Source organism: Mesocricetus auratus, unplaced genomic scaffold, assembly GCF_017639785.1.
Source record: "Mesocricetus auratus isolate SY011 unplaced genomic scaffold, BCM_Maur_2.0 Super-Scaffold_100020, whole genome shotgun sequence".
NCBI classification, from domain to species: domain Eukaryota; kingdom Metazoa; phylum Chordata; class Mammalia; order Rodentia; family Cricetidae; genus Mesocricetus; species Mesocricetus auratus.
In genome coordinates, this window is record NW_024429201.1 from 23,582,301 (window position 1) to 23,603,002 (window position 20,702).

The 20,702-nt window shown below is 47.1% G+C and overlaps 1 protein-coding gene and 1 non-coding gene across 2 annotated transcripts; both read right to left on the minus strand.

The window, feature by feature from the left end:
* Nucleotides 1-318: 318 nt before the first annotated feature.
* On the minus strand, nt 319-12,615 carry Zbed3 (zinc finger BED-type containing 3). The gene is made up of 2 exons (XM_040729067.1): nt 12,489-12,615; nt 319-1,791 (listed from the first exon to the last, which is right to left on the minus strand). Exon 2 carries the CDS (start codon nt 1,775-1,777, stop codon nt 1,082-1,084), a length of 696 nt encoding a protein of 231 aa, XP_040585001.1. The 5' UTR covers nt 1,778-1,791; nt 12,489-12,615; the 3' UTR covers nt 319-1,081.
* Nucleotides 6,629-6,768, minus strand: LOC121133240. Its single transcript, XR_005870030.1, has one exon. It is a non-coding gene; the product is annotated as a small nucleolar RNA SNORA47 (small nucleolar RNA).
* Nucleotides 12,616-20,702: the final 8,087 nt, after the last annotated feature.

Here is a 20,702-nt window from a genome sequence, read left to right on the forward strand (position 1 = left end):
ATTTCAGGACAGCCAGGGCTACATAGAAAGACCCTGTCTCAAAAAATAATAATAATAATATAATAAAAGCTTTAGAAAAGCATGTTCCTAGCCAGGCGTTGGTGGTGCATGCCTTTAATCCCAGCACTCGGGAGGCAGAGGCAGGCAGATCTCTGTGAGTTCGAGGCCAGCCTGGTCTGCAGAGCAAGTTCCAGGGCAGCATCCAAAACAATACAGAGAAACCTTGTCTCGAAAAACAAAAAAACAAAAAAAGAAAGAAAAAGAAAAGCATGTTCCACCTCAACAGAAGGGACTTCAGAAAAGGAGAACGACAAGGGCTGTGAAAACCATATTTGGTTTTGGGTGGTAGCTTAGCACTCAGTGACGCACGGAAAGGGGCCAGCAGAATGGAACAAGGCAAGCGTGGGCAACAAGGACTCCTTGGCCTTCAGGGCTAGGGGGCATTGCTGGGGAACAGGTTGGAGAAAGAGAGGAAATGAAAGGGTTGATGCTGTCAGCAATGGGAAGGCGTGGCCTCAGGCATCTCCTTTGGTCTCAGGGAGAGGTCTCTGAGGGACTTTGGGGCAAGGAACTGCTCTTCCTAGTGACAGATGCTGTCTTGCTAGTAAGGTGACAAGCAACGAGACAGGGAGAAGTGGGAGACTATACCGACCACTGGATAGGATCAGAAAGATGACTCAAGGAAAAATGTGCTTGTGGCCTTGGGTGAGCCATATGAGGAGACAGGAGCAAAGCGGGAGGAGGGTCCTCTCTGGGACTGGCCCAGTGTGGGGTTCTACAGATGCTGAAGGTAGGCAGCCGGGCAGTCAGTAAAACTCAAAGTCCCTTTTTGGAACTTGGTGTTGGGCCAACTTTAAACATTAGGAAAGAGTAGACCCTGGATAAAACCTCACCCTCATTTCCACACCTCTACCCTGCCCTGTATATAGGCACCCGGTGTTTATAGAACCTTCTGTCTTTAAATGCCTCTAGCCCCAAGAAGGCACTACAAGATTGCTGGGGTCGAAATCTCTTGCAATACGGTCCACCCCGTCCCGTGCACCCGATCCAGGCTTCTGGAAGAAGTCCTTTGGGCACTTCACTACAGCAGGACCTTGGTGATCACGTCGTCATGGACGTCCCCATCAGGGTCCTCCTTGAGAAGTGGAGGCCGAGGAGAGGGCGGCGCCGAGACCTCTGGCCCCTGGCTCTGCTCCCGTAACCAAGCGCTCAGCGCCTCGCGCTCCGCCTGCAGCTGGCGCCGCGCCTGCGCCATGGCGCGCTCCTCCTGCCGCAGAGCCCTGCGCCTGCGCTCTAGCGCGCGTTCCGCCTGCCGAAGGGCCGCCTCGCGCCGCTCCAGCTCCAGCTCCCGCTGGCTGCCCCGCACGGCCAGCGCGCCCATCTGCTCCAATAGGCGCGCCCAGTCGCCCTCTGCAGCCGCGGTGGCGGGGCCAGGTGGTGGAGGGCAGGGCGCGGCGGGCGGCGAGCTCCGAGCACCACTCTTCTCCAGCTCCCGCAGGTGCGCGCCGCTCAGGTGTCGCCACAGCGCCCGCGTCCAGGCCTGGAAGCCCGGGTGGCCGCCCACCTGCTCCCCGCACAGGCGGCAGGTGGCCCAGGTGCCCGTCGGGTGCCCGGGCCGAGCCGGGGCCAGGTGGAAGTAGCCCCAGGCCTCTGAGTACGGCGCCCCCAGGTGACCGGGAACGGCGGGTGCCAGCCCGGGACAGGGACCGCCCTGTCCGGTAGTGTCTTCAGGCCTCCCCCTGTCTTCCATGGCCTCCAGGGGCTCCTCACTCCTCATTCCTTCTGCAGTGTCTGCGTGGGGGAAGGGGGAGAACAACAGTAATCATTAGTATATGCACACAGATCTATAAACGTTAGCTTAGGGCATTTTACTTTCCTTTTTTGGTACAAACCTTGTAGTATGGTTTTTCCTCCTCTCCTTAAGTAGTAAATGCCAATGTCTAAGAAAAATGTTGTGTCTAGCCCTTCTGCACTAAGTGTTCTCTTCTGAAGAACAAGTGTCTTCAGAAAAAGGTCCAGCCAAAGAAACACACCCTGAGCAGAGCCAAAGAAACACACTTTGTCCCTGCAACCAGAACCAAAGAAATGCACCCTGACCCTGAAACCAGTGCCAAAGAAACACACTTTGTCCCTGGAATCGGAGTCAGTGAAAGAAATACACCCTGGCCCTAAAACTGGAGCCACTCTCCTGGATACTTCCCCCCCAATAAACCCCGTTGATGTGCTTTGGGTGAAAACCTTCTTTTGGAGCAGAGCAGAGACGACCCTGGGCAGAGCAGAGCAAGCAGGGCTGTAACACTTTTGCCAGGGAAACCTTTCCCTTTCAGACACTCTCCAGGAGCAGAGCTGAACTGTAGCAACTTCGCCCAGGAAACCTCCTGCGGAACAAAACTGCTACACTGGGCAAACACCCCCATCTGGAAGACCCTCTCCTGCTGGCTTACACTGGGGAAGCCTTTCCCTGAGGCAGGGCTGTAAGCTGCTACACTTACTGCGGCCTGTGGTAGTCCTTGGCTCCCAAGCTCCAGGATACCTTTCCATCTGAGCTGTGTAACACTCAGTATTCTGTGGCTCTTGAGTGCCAGAATACCTGTCCCACCCAATCCCATCCGCCTGAAATGCCTACAGTCTCCATGTAACATATCAAGAAACTGAGCTAAGGTCTGGAGGTGTTGCCCAGCATGCACAAGTGCCTGGGTTTGATCCAACGCACTATATATTGGGAGTGGTGATTACAATGATATAATTTATAAGGAAACTGACTATACTGGAAACCACTATATGCTTTCAAAATATGCACATTTTAGGAACTAGCAAAATGTAAAGCATAGCCCTAAACTGTTGTCTTTACATTAAATATTAAGCCAGGTCTCAATGATCTTGAGGTCCTCCTGGTTGTAGCCTGGAGGTTCCAAGCCAAGCTAGGTTCCCAGGTAGAAACAAATGAACAGGATAAGTCAAGATTGATCAGTGCTCGGAGTCTGCAACACACACACACCCCTAAATCCGGGGGAACAGCTTTAGGTAGCAGGAAAAGACTAGTTGAGTGCCCACCTGGAATTCACTTTGTTTCCTGAGCAGTTTCTAGACACCCAAGACACATGACAAATAGTTAGCCTTCTTTATTGCTATATATTACTTTATAACGAAATGGCCTCTCCTCTCTGTATTAGAAAACCAGAAAGCTTGCTTGGCACTTGCAGTCAAGGGTGGAGAAGAAAACTGACGGTATACGCTTTGTCTGCTGAAGTATCTATGCAAAGGGATCTAAATGCAGAGTCAGAACGGTAACGCCCAAGCCTTGGATGTGTCTGTGCATCAAGCATGGGTGTGCCAACCAGAGGACATCTTTGTGGGATCAGTGTTTTCCTTCCATGTTTCCATGGGTTCTGGGAATTGAACTTGGGTCGTCATGCTTGCATGGCAAATGCTTTACCTGCTGCTGAGCCATCTCACTGGCCAATGACTAAGACTTTCCATGAGGAAGACAGTTCACCCACACAATATGCCCCCCCCCGCAAAACTATAAAAAAGGTGGCATCTGTTCTTTAGTGAACAAGTTGGAAATGGACCCAATGTATGGATCTAGACAAACTCTCTAATACTTAAGACTCTCTGAGTTCTTCTGAGGGCTTACCTCAGGAAGCATCATGGTCAAGGGAGAACGAGGCTTAGTGAACTAGCCAGTGACTGCTCATACTACCGGGTCCTGAGGGAGCAGTAGCCAAGATTGTAAAATTACAGAATATGTTAAATCAATAAAAAGACCAGGAAAATGTTCTGACATAGTAATAATAGTGGGTGCTTTCAATACCCAGTCCCAAACTAAAGATCAAAGAAATTTCAGAGTTAAACTATACTGTAAATCATAGATATATGCAGAATATCCACCTAAAAGACACGGGCTCTAAGTTCTTTGCAGTGGCCCATGGAACCTTCCCTAAAACAGAACTCCTTGTAGTTCTCAAGAAAGTCTTAATAAACACAGAGGCACCAACAAATCATAGTACAGCAGGGCTGGAAACCCATAGCGGGAGAAACTACAGACACGGCACACATTTACAAAGTAGACCACACATGGAGACCCATAGCAGGAGAAACTACAGACACGGCACATGGAGACGCATAGCAGGAGAAACTACAGACACGGCACACATTTACAAAGTAGACCACACATGGAGACGCAAAGCAGGAGAAACTACAGACACGGCACACATTTACAAAGTAGACCACACATGGAGACGCAAAGCAGGAGAAACTACAGACACGGCACACATTTACAAAGTAGACCACACATGGAGACGCACAGCAGGAGAAACTACAGACACGGCACACATTTACAAAGTAGACCACACATGGAGACGCACAGCAGGAGAAACTACAGACACGGCACACATTTACAAAGTAGAGCGCACATGGTTTGTCAAACGAACAGTGGATCTTGAAAAACTCAGGGAGGAAATTTCAAGCCAATATGAAAGCAGAACCTCAGGGGTGCAGCCAAGGCAGCTCCAAGAGGACAGTTTATAGCTCTGCATGCTTACATTAAAAATCCAGATAGGATGCAATAAGCAGGTTAATGATGTACCCTGGGGTCACACAGAATGAGCAAGTTAGACACCAAAGGAGTAGATGGCAGGAAATTATTAAGACAGGGACAAAAATTAATGAAATGTAAACTAAATGAATAAACTATAAAAATAAAAAGTCAGTCTTTTGAAAAAAATCTCAGAATGACAACCCTCTAGCCAGTCTAACCGAAATAATGAGAGACTACCCCAGTGTGCAAAAGTAGAGATGAATGGAGGGTACATCAGATCCTAACGAACTCTGAAATTAGCATGTATTTTTAAAATTTCCCAAAGCACTGCAAAATTCGGGAGGAATGAGTAAATTCCTAGCTGCATATGACCTACCAAAATTAAAGTCCAGATGATATGAACAATTTAAACAGCTTTGTAACAGGCAATGACATTGAAGTCTCCTAACAAAGAAGGGTGGGTTCCTGCTGAATTCTATCACATGTTTAAAAGAAGAAACTAATACAAATTCACTTCAAAACTTCTCCATAAAATAAAAAAGCAATATTACTAAGCTCTCTTTACAAAGGTAGCATTCCCTCAATGCTAAGTCCAGATATGGACACAACAAAGAAAGAAAACTACAGACCGACATCCCTGCTTGCAATAGGTGTTGAGGTATGTTCTGTCTTTCATTTCTTCAAGGCTTTCCTGCACCTATTGAGATGATCATGTAGTTTTTGTCCTTAAGCCTATTCATGTTCCCTCTTACATCTGTCATCAAGAAACCTGTCACCAACAAATGATGGCTGAGACACTGGAAGAAAGGAATCCTTCTCTAAGGTTGGCAGGAATGTAAATTAGTGTAGTTATTATGTCCATTAGTGCCGGGGGGGGGGGTTCTTTAGAAAATTAAAGCCATCAACACTACATTATGTATCTGTACCATACATGGTGTTTATATGCCTGAACAACTCAAAGTCAACACACCGCAGAAATATTTGCACATCCACGTTTATTGCTGAATTGTTCATAATAGTCAAGATTTGGAACCAGGGGCTGAAGAGATGGCTAAGCAGTGAGGGTAAATATTGCCCTCGTAGAGAACTCACGTTCAGTGCCAGCACTCATGTTGGAGGACAACCACTTATAACTCCAGGTCCAGGGGTACTTATGTTCATACACCCCCAAATACACAATTGAAAATAAACAAGTACTTTTAAGGAAGACATTAAATCAGCTTAGATGTCTGTCAACAGATGAATAAAGACATGTTATATACACATAAAAGAAAGTGAAGTTTCGACATTCACAGGAAAATGGATGACACTGGAGAGTTGTAAGTGAAGTTAATAAGCCAGACTCAGGAAGACAAATGCCATGTTTCCCCACACAATGTACACTAAGTTTATATACAGATGGTATGTATCTGTGTAGGTGTAGAAAGTAGAGAATGGAGTCTATAGGACTAGGGAGGGGACAACAAAGGATAACAGAATACACATGTCATAGGAGCAGAAGGTAGAACCATTTAGGGGGCAAAGAAGATCAGGCAGATGGGTGACAGGGACAAGAACAAAGTGTGGAAATGCCACAGTGAAACCCAGTTCTCTCTATGCTGACCAAATATTAATCTAAAACATAAATAGAATGATGGTAATATTAGGAAGTTTAATTATCTAGCTTCATCTAAAATTTTCTATGCACCCTATCTTTTGTTGTTGTTAAGAACTCCATTCCCTTCTACCTGGAATCTACCCTTTCCAGGCTCCTTTTAATTACTAGACATAAACAGAAGATGGGATGCTATTATAGCAAATCTAATTTAGTTCATAAATTTAAAATGAGTTGACCACTGCTCCACCATTTTGACAAGCATGTGAGCCAGCAGATTTCTTTCACCTGTGGCAAGGGCTCAGCATCCACATTGCTTATGCACCTCTAACAATGCCAAGGGTGACTCATTACTGTCGAGCCTTTTATGTCCCTGTGACTTGAGTTTCCTGTAAATTCTGAGGTGCTCAGGAGCGTCAGCCACTTGTGCTGTCTGCTGGAAGAGTGAAGTGGGCACCGCAGGAGAGCACTGGCTAGGGCTTGTCCCCCACCCGAGAATGTAGGCCAGCACAGTGCTGCCCCTCCAAGGTGGTGGAGGGACATCCCTTGTGTAACCAGCCCTTTATTTACTCTTGGAGGTCTTGACCAATGGAGGCAGCATGGTATGGAGCTGTCCCACCTTCTCAGCCCTCCACAGTGGGTTGCACTCTGGCTCATACGATACGACTTTATATCCAGGGTGAAAGCCCAGTCCTAACATCTGTCCAGCCCTGGAACACAGCCCAAGTTCATTTCAGTTTCACCTGGAGCACAGCAGACAGCCCTGGCTCATCCATCTGCCTTGGGAACTCCTCACCACTCCAGAACACACCAAGAGTTCTTACGGGTGGTGGGGGACACAACTTTAACAGACAAATGATCCAATATGAAACCAGGCAAGAAACACGAGGAAGCAAATGAGTTAAGGGCCAATTCAAATATCTGTGGAAAGGCAATTCTGTTCAGGGAAATGCTATGAGGGCAAGAGCAGAATGTCATTTTACATCCGCCGCCCAAAGCAGGCAGGTACAACCATCAAAGTCAGGGAGGAGGCAGGGGCAGAAAGCAGGCACATTCACTTTCCTGCCAAAGGCTGGGGGCTCTGAGGAAGGCCATCTGGAGTTTCGACGTTAGTAAAAATTAGATGTGATATCTCTTCTGTAGAACTAAAGGTACTGATACATGAAGTCAGATAGGAGCCATAGCTGAGTATACAATGTGTGTTTGCAAGAGGGAGTATTATGCAGTCATTCAAAGGATGGGAAATCTGGCAGGTGTTCTAGGGGAAGTTTTCGGGGTGGGGAGGAATGCTAGATGTTATAGTATATATAAAATTCCAACATTTCTATGTAATAGCAAATCACTACAGTGCTGTAAAGATACAGGTATTATTCAGTTCATGATGCATTTACATCCTTGAACTCGTCATGTGTGGAAAATACCTTAAGTAGAAACTGCGTTTAACATAGTCTATCAAGTACTATGACTGAGCACCACCTTGCACTACAGAACACTGATGTTTCCTCTCATGACTGCCAGGTTCCTAAGAGGAATGCCCAGCTGCCTGTGCTGTGTGCTGCTAGCCAGAAAGGCTCAAGTGTCAGAATCCAAAATATGGCTTCCATAGAATGTCTACCACTTGCACACCGTCATAGTGTCCAAAACTCCTACATGGAGTCATGCCCACAGATTTGGAAAGGAGACACTCCAGATTGAGGTGGGTGGTGATAGGAAAGGTGGGGAGAGAAGCAGAAAACACAAAAGCCCAAGAAGAAGTCTAAGAAAGCCAGATGGTCCATATGCCTATGCCTTACCACAAAGTATGTGTGCAGGAAGATCTATATGTAAGTGAAGTGACTTTTAATAAACAAACGTTGGCATCTCGTCTGTGAGTTCAGACAGGGACAGGACTTTAAGGAGGCTGAAGGAGACAGTCCCAAGGGTAGAACCCCTGCTGAGGCACTTGGGAGAGCCACACACACACAGGGTGCTGCCGTCAGGAGGGAGGAGGTGAACGTATAGGACCAACGAGCACAGCACGGCTCCCCTGTGCCTTATAGCAGCCAGAGGTTCTGTACCCACAGGAAGGAGAATGTGATGGGGGGAAGGGGCTCAACCTGTGCATCTCCTCGACACAGAACAGACGCCTGGGTGCTCCTGCTGCAGGCGCACCTCCCTGGGTAAAGATCACATGCTTACAAGCATGGCCGAGGGAGGGGATGTCTGACTCGAAGCACCATGCAAATTCAAGCCATGAGCTACACACGAGAGACTAGTATTTCCTGCTCAGGTGCACCTACACTGAAAAGCAGTGTTGTTTCTGGTGGACATTCAAAATGGGAAGAATCCCTAAGGATTCCTAATGCCAAAAGGAAACCAGGAAGGGTTAGTGACTCAAGACCATTGCTCCTCAGATTTATTTTCACTTCCTAAATAGACCTTCATGTAAAAAATAGGCTGCTCACCACTCAGGTACAGGAACTACAAAAGGTGGGCTAGCCCAAGCTGGGTGATGTCCATTCTCCCTTATCGAGCCCCAAATAACGATGCATAGGCATTAACTATGTGTGTATCTAACAGAAAGAAAATGGAAAACAAGAGCATCCTCATTTTTTTTTCTTGAACGTTTTAAAAAACAAGTACAAAGCTGCCAAGAGATGCGACTATTTTGCTTATACCCATTGGCTCTATCCAATTCTCAGGTCCAAATGTTCACTATGCACCTGGTCAGGGTTCCACAAGGGCTTGCTGCTGACTAGCTGAGAAGAGCAGTGCAGACTCTATCTTCGGGTAACTAACTCACCACCTGGGAGGGGGTGAAAAGATGTTTCCAGTGATAATTCCAGGATCCTTGGTTAAGATCAGGTCAGGGTTTGGCTCCAAGCCAATTCTACTTTGTTAGTCTACAGCTAGACTTCTGAGCTCCTGTTTTAACATTAAACACACTCAAGCCACATCAAAATACTGCTAGGATAAAAGCAACTTAGCAACAGCAACATAGCAATGGAACTTGTGAGTCCAATTTCAAGAGCTGGGGGTGGGCAACGTGAAGTCTTTTGTGAAGCGGGAAGAACACTGCTTGGCGATTTGCCTCTAATTCTCCAGTGCCTGAGCTTCATTTGGGGATCTGTGCTCTGGAAGGAGGGATAAGCCTACATCTGTAGAAGATAACAGATTCCAGTTAATTATCCCTGCATTTGAGTCTATCTTGAGAAATTCTATTCTAGTAATCTATCGAGTTGAATCCAGATTCCTCAGTATGACCTCCCCAAATACCAACCCAGAGGCTGAAGGAAGTCATTAAACCCTGTAAAAATGGAGCCATCAAGGTGGCTCAGCAGGCAAAGGCACCTGCCACCAAGCCTGATGACCTGAGTTTGAACACTAGGAGTCACAAGGTATAAGGAGAGAACTAACTTCCACAGATTGTCCTTAGACCTCTACAGACATACACAAAGATAAATAAATGCAAAACTTTGGAAGGCCTATGATCTTCTTATGCACTATAAATGTGATCATATACACATATGCATAATACATATGCTTGTATGACTATAAAATTCATTGTAAGACAAGCAGACATTTCCACTATTGCCATAGCAGCAGTATGTCTATTAATTCTCTTGTTGACAGTGGTTCTTTTGTTTTCTTTTTGTGCTGTTGGAGACTGAGCCCAGTATTCACACATGCTAGGCAAGTGTTCTACCACTGAGTTCCAGCTCCTATAAATGGAGTTAAGGAGGAGGAAGAAAAAACTGTAGTAAGTCTCAAATTCGGGACAAACGGCTGAGGTGCCCATTTAACATACCAAAGTGGAGGATGGCCACCAGTCTCTCTCAGCATCACCAGTGCCTGTTACAGAGGCCTGGCCCCTGTCAGCACTTCTCAGCCCACCCCCTACCCTACACTCTCCAGCCCAAGGAGAGCTTCCCTCCACCCAGCGGCTGATCACTGATCCCTATATAACTCAGCCGTTTTGGCTGCCCAGTCTCTTGGTTTCTCGCTCTCCTGGCCTGCTCCTGGCCTCTTCGCCCCTCTCTCCTCTTCCTCTCTCATGCCTCACCGCTCAGTCTGGACCCTTCCAGGTGCCTCTGGCTGTGCTCTCCCTCACATCTACAATAAACCTTCTCAGCCCACACCTAGGAGCATCTCCCTCATTTTCCCCATGCACTCTAAAGCCTTCTGCACTGAAGTACACAGTTATGTCAGATCCACCTTGCTTTGTTAATACATAGTTATTCTACAAGCAACTCATGCAAATTAATTTTACCATTTTATGCTTATGCTTGCACACGTGAGAAGAATTGGGTAGGCTAGAGGCCAAAGAACCAGGAAATGTTTTCAAAAGGAAATAACAAGTGAAGTACAGTCCTGTTTGTCTTATGGTCAAGGCTACTCACTTCAGTTTGCCAACAGCGTAATGAACAAATATGTGTTGATTGAGCCTGGATCTAACATGAGAAACTGACATCATTATGAAATCCACAGATTATGTGCAAGCACGAATGGCACTTTCATGCACTTCATCCAACAGTGGTTTACATCAAACAGAACACAATAATTGAACAATTAGCCTTGACGGCTGAAGTGCCAAGGAAACTACAATCCATTCACCTGTGGTCTGTCCATCTCTGCTAACCGATTAGTTTCCTGACATGTATAGGCTCAGACAACTAGAAAAATTAGTCGGTAATCATTAGCCTGAAGGCACACATGAAATTAAAAGCCATAAAGGGGCTGGAGAGATGGCTCAGTGGTTAAGAGCACTCCCAGCTCTCCCAGAGGACCCGCGCTCCATTCCCAGCACCCATGCCCAGCTGCTCCTAACTGCCTGTAACCCAGTCTGTGGAATCTGACCCCGTGTTGTTCCCACAGGCACCCTCATACACACGCACATACACACACACACACACACACACACACACACACACACAGGGTGGGGCATACACACAAATTAAAAAAAATCTTTTTGAGTCAGTAAAAATGACTGCAAAGTGTAAAATGTGTTGGGAAATAAAGGCTTGGTGTGAAAACATTAGAAAAAGGTTATATATGGGTGTGAAAAAACAAAAACCCCAAAACACACACTGGACCCTTAGCTAATTATGCTACCTTAATGTTTTAAGCTGAACTCTCAGCTGTTTCTACTGCTAGTTAAGAGCCAACAAAACACTCTACTAATACATTTAAAATGAAGACTATAAAGCACTATGCCCTAAAGTGGACCTTTATTGCATCTCTGCATTAGTTATATATGTAATTTCAAAGGATCAGGACAATTTTAAAATGCCCTGCTTTGACGACCTTTGCAACTTAAAAGATTTTTAAGTTGAGAATTACCTGGTTTTGACTCATGATATTTTTACACAATTTCCTATACTTTTTGTCACGTGCCTCTAACTATTTTAGAGACCAAAAGGTGTACTAATGTACAGGAATCACCAGGAGTGGTGCCCCATGTCTTAAATCCCAGCACTTGGGAGGCAGAGGCAAGTGGTCTCTGTGAGATCTAGGCCAGCCTACTCTACACAGGCGAGTTCCAGGTCACCCAGGGATATGTAGAGAGACGCTGTCATGAAAAAAAAATCAGGAATAACACCAATTATTATAATTTATGAAACCAATTCTTCAACAGTTGTTCTAAACCCTGGACCTCGGCGATGACAGGTACTTATTTCTTTCTCCTTCCAATGGGGAAAAACCCAGGCCATTTCGTAAAGCTTTGCGAAAGGTCACAGGTGGCTTACATGGCGTTCCAGCGCGTTGGGAAAGGCTCAGGGAACTCTTTGTTTGTGTCTAGTGGAGGAGGGGATACTGGTTTACACCGGTTTTCTCCCCCGCACCAGTGGGAAACTTTAACCAAGTCACAATTAGTGCGAGAGGCCCCTCGTAGGCGCACAGTGCTAAGGGTCAGTCTTCTCCAAGACAACTTTATGGGGGTGGCTCTTCCATCTGCCCCCAGAGCAGGCTGACCACAGAGCTGGGGGCCCACAGGCTGGGCCTCTCCGCAAAGCCAGGGTGGCAGGATCACCGGCAGGAACTCGCGGCTCCCGCCCGGCATCCCCACCCTGTGAACTCTCCCGAAGTCCCCGAGGTCCCCGCGGCCTCCCCGCACCCTGCCCACCACGCTCAGGCCGCGGGCGTCCCGCCCTCCCGCCACGCCTCCACCCGCGGTCTCTCCGGTCCCCGCGTCCCAGCCGCCCCCAAGGTCCCCCCGGGCTCCCAGCTTCGGGAGCCCCCGGTGTCCCCGCAGCCCCGTGATGACCTCGCCGCCCCCCCCCGTGTCCCTCGACATCCCCGCGCCGCAGGCGTCCCTCCCCTCCCGCCACGCCCCCGCCCTGGACCCGCCGCGCGCCCTGCCCCAGCCACGCTCACCCGGACGTCGCGATGGTCGCCCCTCGCCTCCCGGCTCCTCGCGGACATTTTGTCCCGGACGGAAAGGGCCGCTTCCCCCTTAAAGACACAGCGCTCAATTCGCGCGTTTGGGGGCGTCGGGGGTGGGGGGTGGGGTGGGGGCGGGGACGCGTGGTCTGGACGCCGGAGCGTCGGGGAGTCCCTCTTAAACCATCCGGTCGATGAGGGGTTAGAGCAGCGGGTGGAGAACTCGTTTAATGAACTGAAATTTGTCGGGGTTTTAAAACGGTGCAGTAGCGCAGGGATGCTGAAAATGTTAACTGCGGCTCTGCACGCTTGCGTTTACCTTCCAAGACCTGGATTCGGCGGGCCCAGGTCCTCAGCTGGCCGCGCCGCTCGGGTTCTTTCAGTTTAAGATCTCTGATGTGGCCCAAGTCCGAAATCCTTGCAACCAAAGGCCCAAAGAGGAAAAGGTGTTCACCAGAACATCAGCATGGGATACTACTTTTGTCTTGATTAGATTCAATAACAGTGTCTACGTGATTTTACAACAATTACATCAGCTGCAAACAGCTTCGTTCTAAGGCGGTTTTCTGTATGCCACGCTCGAGGTGGAAAAATAAACTTTTTCAGGGTTTGTGCGATGGAGTGCGTGCGGGTGAGAGCCCTGGGGTTTTGCAGGTTGAGGGGCAGTCCTGTTGCGCAGGGTTTGCTGTTTCGGTCAAGTAAATATTCCTACCACGGTAGATTTTAATGTACAAATAGTCGTAAAGAAGTGACCTGCCAAATTCCTAGATACACCAGTCAGCTCTTGTGCACAACTGGCAATTCTGCCCTTTATTTATTAAAAAATTGCACTAGGTTTTTTGTTTGTTTGTTTGTTTAGATTACTGGTATATTTGGGCAGTGCCGATGGTGGGTCTGTGCATGTATGAGTGCAGTGCCAGTGGGGTCCAGAAGAGGGCGATGGATCGTCTGTAATTGACTCAAGTTATAGGCTCTTGCTAGCCACCTACTGTGGGCTGGGAATCGAACTTGAATTCTCCACAAGCGTGGTACCTGCTTTTACCTTCTGAGCCATTTCTTCAGTCCAAAGCCTTGCTAGCCGGGAGACGATGAGCAAACAAATGTAAAAATAAAAGAAACAAGAAACTGTTGGATAAATAATACAATCCATGTTAACTGCTTCGGTTCAGGTAATTCAGAAAGAGAGGTGCTGAGGACGTGCCCTTGGCCAGTCTATACTGGTGGTTTCACGTTTATAAGATCTCGCTAGGGGCAATTCCTCTAGCTTTTATTGTTCTCAACAATATATAAATGGTATCTAATTTTCATTTAAAAATCCATCATTTCTGTCTGCTGCCCTGGAATTTGGGACCCAAATTGCCTTGTTAAGACAGAATATTTGTACTCCAGAGTCATGCCAGAAACAGCTCAAAATCTGCTGTGTATTCTTTGTTTAAAATCAAAAACTGTTTGAAAAAAATATTTATGGAGTTTGCCTAAGACACACAAGCCCCAGCCATGAACTTGGAATATGGCATTTTTGGGGCATCCTTGATGCGGTTTTGCTCTGCAGCGTTGTTTGTTTGTTTGTTTTTGTTTCATGCTACTTAGTCTGGTTTGTGTACCAGACTACTCTTGCCTCAGTAAATGAATCGAGAAATGATCTTTTCTCTTCTGTTTTAAAGAGTCTGTGAAGACCTGGAAATACTTGAATGGGAAAGGATGTCTTTTTTAAGCAGACATTCTGGCTCTTGCTGTCTTTTTACGGACATGTCTTGTTGTTGCTGTCTGACGGTTTCACCCGTCTCTGGAATGAGTGTCAGTCATTTCCAACCCCCATTCCCTGTCCAGTCCCTACCTCTCCCCTCCCGAAAGCAGCTCCCCCAGCTTCCCTGCCTTCATCTGTGGCCCACTAAGTTGGCTACAGTTGTTTGCATTAATGTGGGTGGGGCCCATTTACTGGACAGAAGGCCACTTCTCTGTGGCTACACCGCTGAAGAAACTGACACTCTCTATCCCAGCAATCATCCCAGCTTCCATCAGGAAGAGGTGGAGCCTCATGAGCCCCTCCCATAGCCCTGAGAGGGTGTTACTGGGCCCAGCCTCCTGAGACCTTGTTCAGATAACCAGAACCTCAGCCAGTTCCTGAGTACAATGGCTACCCAGAAGACATCTTTTTGTTGCACATATCGCCATCCTCTTGCTCTTGCTTTCTTCCTGCCTCCTCTTCTTATCATGTTTTGTGATCCTTGATGGGGGGCGATACAGTGATTCCATTTGGGGATGAGCACATTTGAGTTTCAGCATTAACCACTGCCCACTGCCATAAAAAGAGTCTCTGATGAAGTCTGGCTGCAACATTAATATGGGTATAAACACGAAGACTCAGTTTGACAATGTGACCCTGTAGCAAAACAATAGTACTAGTTCTCCAGTAGGGCCTATGGCCTCTCAGGCTACAGACTCTTGACCAGATTTACAGATTGTACTAATTAGCACATCCTGTCTGGCAGCTCATAACTGTAGGTCACAGGATTCGGAGCTGGATAGGACTGTCCATCATTCCCCCAACCCCACAGTCTGCATGGCACCCTGGGGCACCATGAAAGCTGCCCAGTAGGGAGGGGCTTCCAGCTCAGCCCCAGCTTGATTCTCCATGTCCTGTGACCAATGCCAGTGGTGTTTTCAGTAAAAGGGTCTCACTCTCCAGTGGTAATGAAGAGCAATGGCAATAGCCTGTATTCTTTCCTTGGCCAACAATTCAACGGGAGCTAGCCTACACTTGGCACTGGAACTTTTCTTTAGTAACCTGTTGTTTCTGGGAGGAACAGTATCCATCCATGGAGGGTAAAATGGATCATTCTTTTTAAAAGTACTAGTTAAATCTCTTCAGGTGTTTCAGGTGTAGATTATTTGTTTCTTACTGTGACAGTTTTGATAGTTGGTGTCATTTCACTTCATATGCTGCATATGGCTGTTATAGCATTTAAGTCCTTCTTATCGCTGTTAGTTGATAGTGACATGCTCTCTTTCACTTGGTTCCCATATAGGGTTTTATCAAACTGTCTCTTGATGTCATACCATCTGCCCTCAGTGAGGCACCTTGTAGGAACACCTGCATAAAGTTCATTATCAGATTAGTACTGTGATGCTGTCCCTTACAACTGCCCATTGCATCTTGTTTTCTTTCTGTAGATCGAGACTTTCTCTGATGTCATAGTGTCACAGGACACTGCAGCCCCAGAATAGCTAGAACCCAGCGTATATAACAAGCTGGCCTCTTGCTTCAGCTCCTAGGGAGACTAGGTCAAACTCAGTGTATCAGTTTCACAAAAGAAATGGCTTAATGCATTCAATATGTATTCTTTCACAGTTCTTTGACTGGAGGTCAAAATCAAGGTGCCATCAGGGCCATGATGCCCAGTTTTTAGGAAAATATTTATGGAGATTTCTCCTGGGAACATGAATTATAGAGCTGTGTGTTTGCACTACTGTTTTGGTAGGAGAAAAAAATTACTGTCTTCCTTTGGGAATTCTCAGTAAGGCATTAGAAGTTAATTTATATTTCTTAGAACTATTAGGAAAAATGGCTTAGAAATTCATCCCAGATTTCCAACTCCTTTCCAGAGTCCATTAGTCCAGTCTCCAGGCAGGCCTGCCTCTATTATCGCACATTCTCCTCTCCTGTGGTTCGACAGTGCCTCGTAAAGGCCTTTCTGGCTGCGTCGCTTGGCACCACACTTGCAATTTCTTTTAAAATGCATTTAGGCTACCGGACAGTCAGAATCAAACTTGTCTACTGTGAATTGTTTCTGTCTGAAAGTAGGGTTTTGCTTTTGCTTTTCAATTGTAACTTAAAGGAAAGGGGTAAGAGTCTTGGTTTATTTTCCATTGTCATAACAAAATCTAGGAGGCTGGGCACATTATGAAGAAAATAGGTTAGTTTAGCTTATTTTTTTCTGAAGATCCAAATGTGCTGGTATCTGCTCAGTTCACGATGAGATAGATTCACAATGGTGGCAGCATATGTGGAGTGGTGAATAGCAGACTTCCCTACAGACCCAATCAGTCTCTGGACAACTAACCTAGCCCCAGAAGACCTTCATTAATCCCTTCCAAGGGAAGTGTTCATAACCTAATCACCTTCCAGTTGACTCCAACTCTCAATATGGCCATACTGGAGATCAAGCTTCAGGAAAAAAATATAGGGCATTTGGGGGAACTTCTAGAAGCAACACATGTACTCATTTCCAGGGAGGAAAGAAAGCAGGGTATAGAATTGGTAGAGTTCTAGCTCAGCATGTATCATCCTGGTTCTTTTAGGAAACTGAGCCATGATGGCACTCACCTGAAACCCCAGCATTCAGGAGGTAGAGACAGGAGGATCAAAGGTCAAAGGCCATTCTCAGATACAGAGCAAGTTCAAGACCCTCCTGAGCTGCTTGAGACTCTGACTTAAGGTAGGGAGAAGATTTGCTTGGCTGTCAGAGAGGGGTTAGTCTATACTGTAGTGAAGTCATGGCCGCAGGAGTGTGAGGTGGCTGGTTGATTCAAATAGGCAGTCAGGACACGGTTTGCACAAGAAGCAAGCCTGAGATAGCCCTCAAAGCTCACTTCGCAGTGACCCACTTCCTTCAGCTGGGACTGATCTCCTAAGGGTTTCATAACGTCTCAAGACAGCGCCACCAGCTGGGGACCATGGGTCCAAACACACGAGCGCAAGGGAGGCATTTCGCATCCAGCCGGAACCATTCTCTCGTGGTAGCATGAGAGGAAGGATATGAAAGCAAATGCTGCAGGCCTAGCCCGGGGTGCACACGGGAGCGCAGAACAGGTGACACAGGGAGAGGGTCCCCACTGCGCGTCCTAGTGTCCAGTGTGGCTGGCTGGCTGTAACAGACACGTGCTGCGGATTTATCTCTGAGGTTTCAGGAGCCCATTTCTCCAGCTGTGGCCAGGGTTGACATGACTTGACCCTGGCGACCAGACGTTTCTCACAGGTCCCAGAATGTTTTATACATCCCTTTTGCAAAAGGAAAAAGACACTCTTATACAAAAGTGACGGTTTAGCGATTTTCTGAGAAAATTCTATAGAACAAACCCAGAATTAACTCATTTTTAAAAATCTACTTTGCAATGGGAGAAAATTAAATAATTACCTATGGATATGTGACTTGGATTAGACAAATAGAGATCTGATATTCAGGTCCGTAGTGTGTTGCTCTGTCTCCAGAGAAACTATCAGAACACTGTTACATTGGCTTTGACTGGCTCTTTTTGGAGTCTGGGATTTAGTCATTCCAGAATTTTCCTCTCTGACCTCCCAGATATACCTGTTCTTTGAGTCCCAACTCTTATGAAGACTTGTCAGATCACTCTGAAATGGCAGGTGCCAAAAATGGCGTATTTTTCCGGGCATTGGTGGTGCACACCTTTAATCTCAGCTCTTGGGAGGTAGAGGCAGGCAGATCTCTGTGAGGTTGAGGCCAGCCTGGTCTACAAAGCTACACAAAGAAACCCTGTCTCAAAAAAACAAAAAGAAGAAAAATGACAGATAGCCAGGTATATGCTGGAAATGATGCTAGGTAATAATAGATTTCAGTAGATACTTGGAGAGGGATTGAAAATCAATACAAAAAGCATGGTTAGGAGTGGATCTCAGCAATGGAGCCTGTGCTTAGCATGTTTGATGTTTTGGGTTATCCCTAGCACAGGCAACCCCCCACACCAATGCACTGTGTATGGCAAGAGTAACAACCTTGACGGACACAGAAAGCAGGATGGCAGTTGCTGGTAGCTGGAGAAGGAAGAGGGGCTCAGTGATTAACGCAGGCAGTGTTTCAGTTTGAGAAACATAGAGGACTCTGGGGATGGCCTCCAAAAGTTGCATAACCATGTGATGTGCTCAGTGACACCAAACCATGCTTTTAGAGTCCCAGTTTGAACGGCACGTTGGGCAGACTGCAGTTACCAAGCTCAGTGTTCCAACTGCCAGCTCCCGCTTTTCAAACGGGAAGCTTTGTGGCAAGTTTTTAGTTTAGGTTGCTGTCTTTAAAGCTCGTCTATGTGAGAATAGTGGGGACAGAGTCAAAACCCACCACAAGCAAAGTTCTCATGTCTTAGAGTCTTGGGGAGAAAGCCAGTAATGACACTCGCGGGAAGTTTCTGATCTGTCTTCTTCTGTTTTGGTTTTTGTTCTGTGACTTCTGTGTGCATTTGAGCACAGCAAACCCCACTAATCCCCTGTGATGTGTGCCCTCCCATGTACCCAATCCCAGGGCACCAAGCTGGTGGCTGGTCAGGGGTGGGGGTAGCCTCACCCAGAGTATCAGCAGGGTTCTTTTCTCTCAGACTAACAGTTCCCACTCAGTTCAAAACAAATGGCCAGCAGCTCCTGGGCTTATGTCCTCATCTGTGCTCTTTTCTCTAGATCAAGGTAGAAATAAAAGAGTCGGGGCCGGAGAGATGGCCCGGAGGTTAAGAGCACTGGCTGCTCTTCATAGGTCCTGAGTTTAATTCCCAGCCACCACATGGTGGCTCGTAACCATCTATAATGAGATCTGGTGCCCTCTTCTGGCCTGCAGGCATACATTCAGGCAGAACACTGTATACATAATAAATGAATAAATCTTTAAATAAAATAGTCAACCTGGGTGGCCTAGGTGCTATAGGGCACTATTGGAAGGGGAACATCCCCTGTGAGAGGGACCCCAAAAAAGGGACTGTGAATAGGGAAAAGTAAGTTCTCTATCTTGCCCTCTGCTGCGTGCTGTAAGCAAGCCAAACATATGCTCTTAGACCTGTTTCAAGCTCGGTGAAGTTGGCATCTAAGATTACTTTTTGCCTCTGTTTCCTATTGGGATATTTATCAGGTTTGATTGTAGAAATGTTTCATGAGAAATATTTCCAACAAACCCAAGGCACAGTTTATACTTTGAGACAGCTCATCATACTTCTGTTTATTAGTATGACACTGTACTTATTCCCCCCCCCCCGCCTCAGGACTATGGGATAGTTCCCCCTTCTCTTTAAGTAGGTCTCCATTTGATAGTGACTAAGAGTTCCTGTCTTCTCCATAAGTTGTACATTTATAGCACCGGGGAGAGCAGGGATGCTGGATACTTCAAAAATACTGCTGGGTTTGAGTAACATAAAGATGACTTCGTTGAGTTCTAACTTTGGGCCCTGTACATGGAGCTAGTGCAGAGTGGAGACCAGAACTCAGGCTCCTGGCCTCAGTCCCCAGCCGTCTTGCCTGTTCTGTATGGAAAGCACTTGGGAAGCACCCAGGGGTGATCAATGGGGAGTAAACGCAGGACAGAAGCTGAGGACACAGGCTTCAGCAACAGTGGCTCTGGAGTTGGGTTCTGATAAGGCTTGCCGCCGCCCCTGTCTCTCTGCTCTTGTGTGACTTTCCTCAGGACACTTTTATTCCACCCACATGGAGAGGGCAGCGTCAGATCAAAGAAAGGACTCCATCCAGGTGAAGCCTGGTGAAGCAGTGGTTTATCTTAGAGCTGCTTATGGGAGCAGTTGTATCATCGGGAAGTCTGCCCCTCACAGCGCGGTGGAGGTGCATGCCTTTGATCCCAGCAAAACAGAGGCAAGGCAGATAGATCCAAGGCTACACAGAGAAACCCTGTCTCAAAACAAACAAATAAACAAGCCAACAACAACAAAAGGAAGTCCACCCCAGCATGGATGGCACCTCTCGAGAGCCCCATTGCTGGTGTTTCCTGTGTGGGTTACAGGTAGCTATAGCACTGAAGTACTCCCCCACCCCCACCACACACACACACACACTCTCTCTCTCTCTCTCTCTCTCTCTCTCTCTCTCTCTCTCTCTCTCTCTCTCTCTCTCATAATCGTTGACCACTCTTGTGAGCTTAGTGAGCCATGTCAACTTATCTTCCCTTCATGAGGCTCTGTCAATAGGTCCCATCTCCTGAGGATCTCCTGTGGTGATTCAAGATGGCAGCTATCATGCATCATGTCCAATCCAGACAGAACAGCTACACAGCAGCTCCTTTTACCCTTCTTGGTAAAGTGGTTTCACTGTTTTCTAGTCCAATGTATCTGTCTTCTCTGCTGCATCCTTGCATGGCTCCAGTGACTCGAACTTAATTGGGGTTACCAGAGAATGAAGACAGATAGACAAAAAGCTCAGATCAGGTGGCCTGGGCTCTCAGCTGGGAAAGCCTCAGCATCCCAGAGCGCAGTGTGTTTACT

What these genes read in the sequence shown, in the direction of transcription:
- Zbed3 (XM_040729067.1), bottom strand. Translation starts at nt 1,777, where the DNA reads ATGAGGAGTGAGGAGCCCCTGGAGGCCATGGAAGACAGGGGGAGGCCT.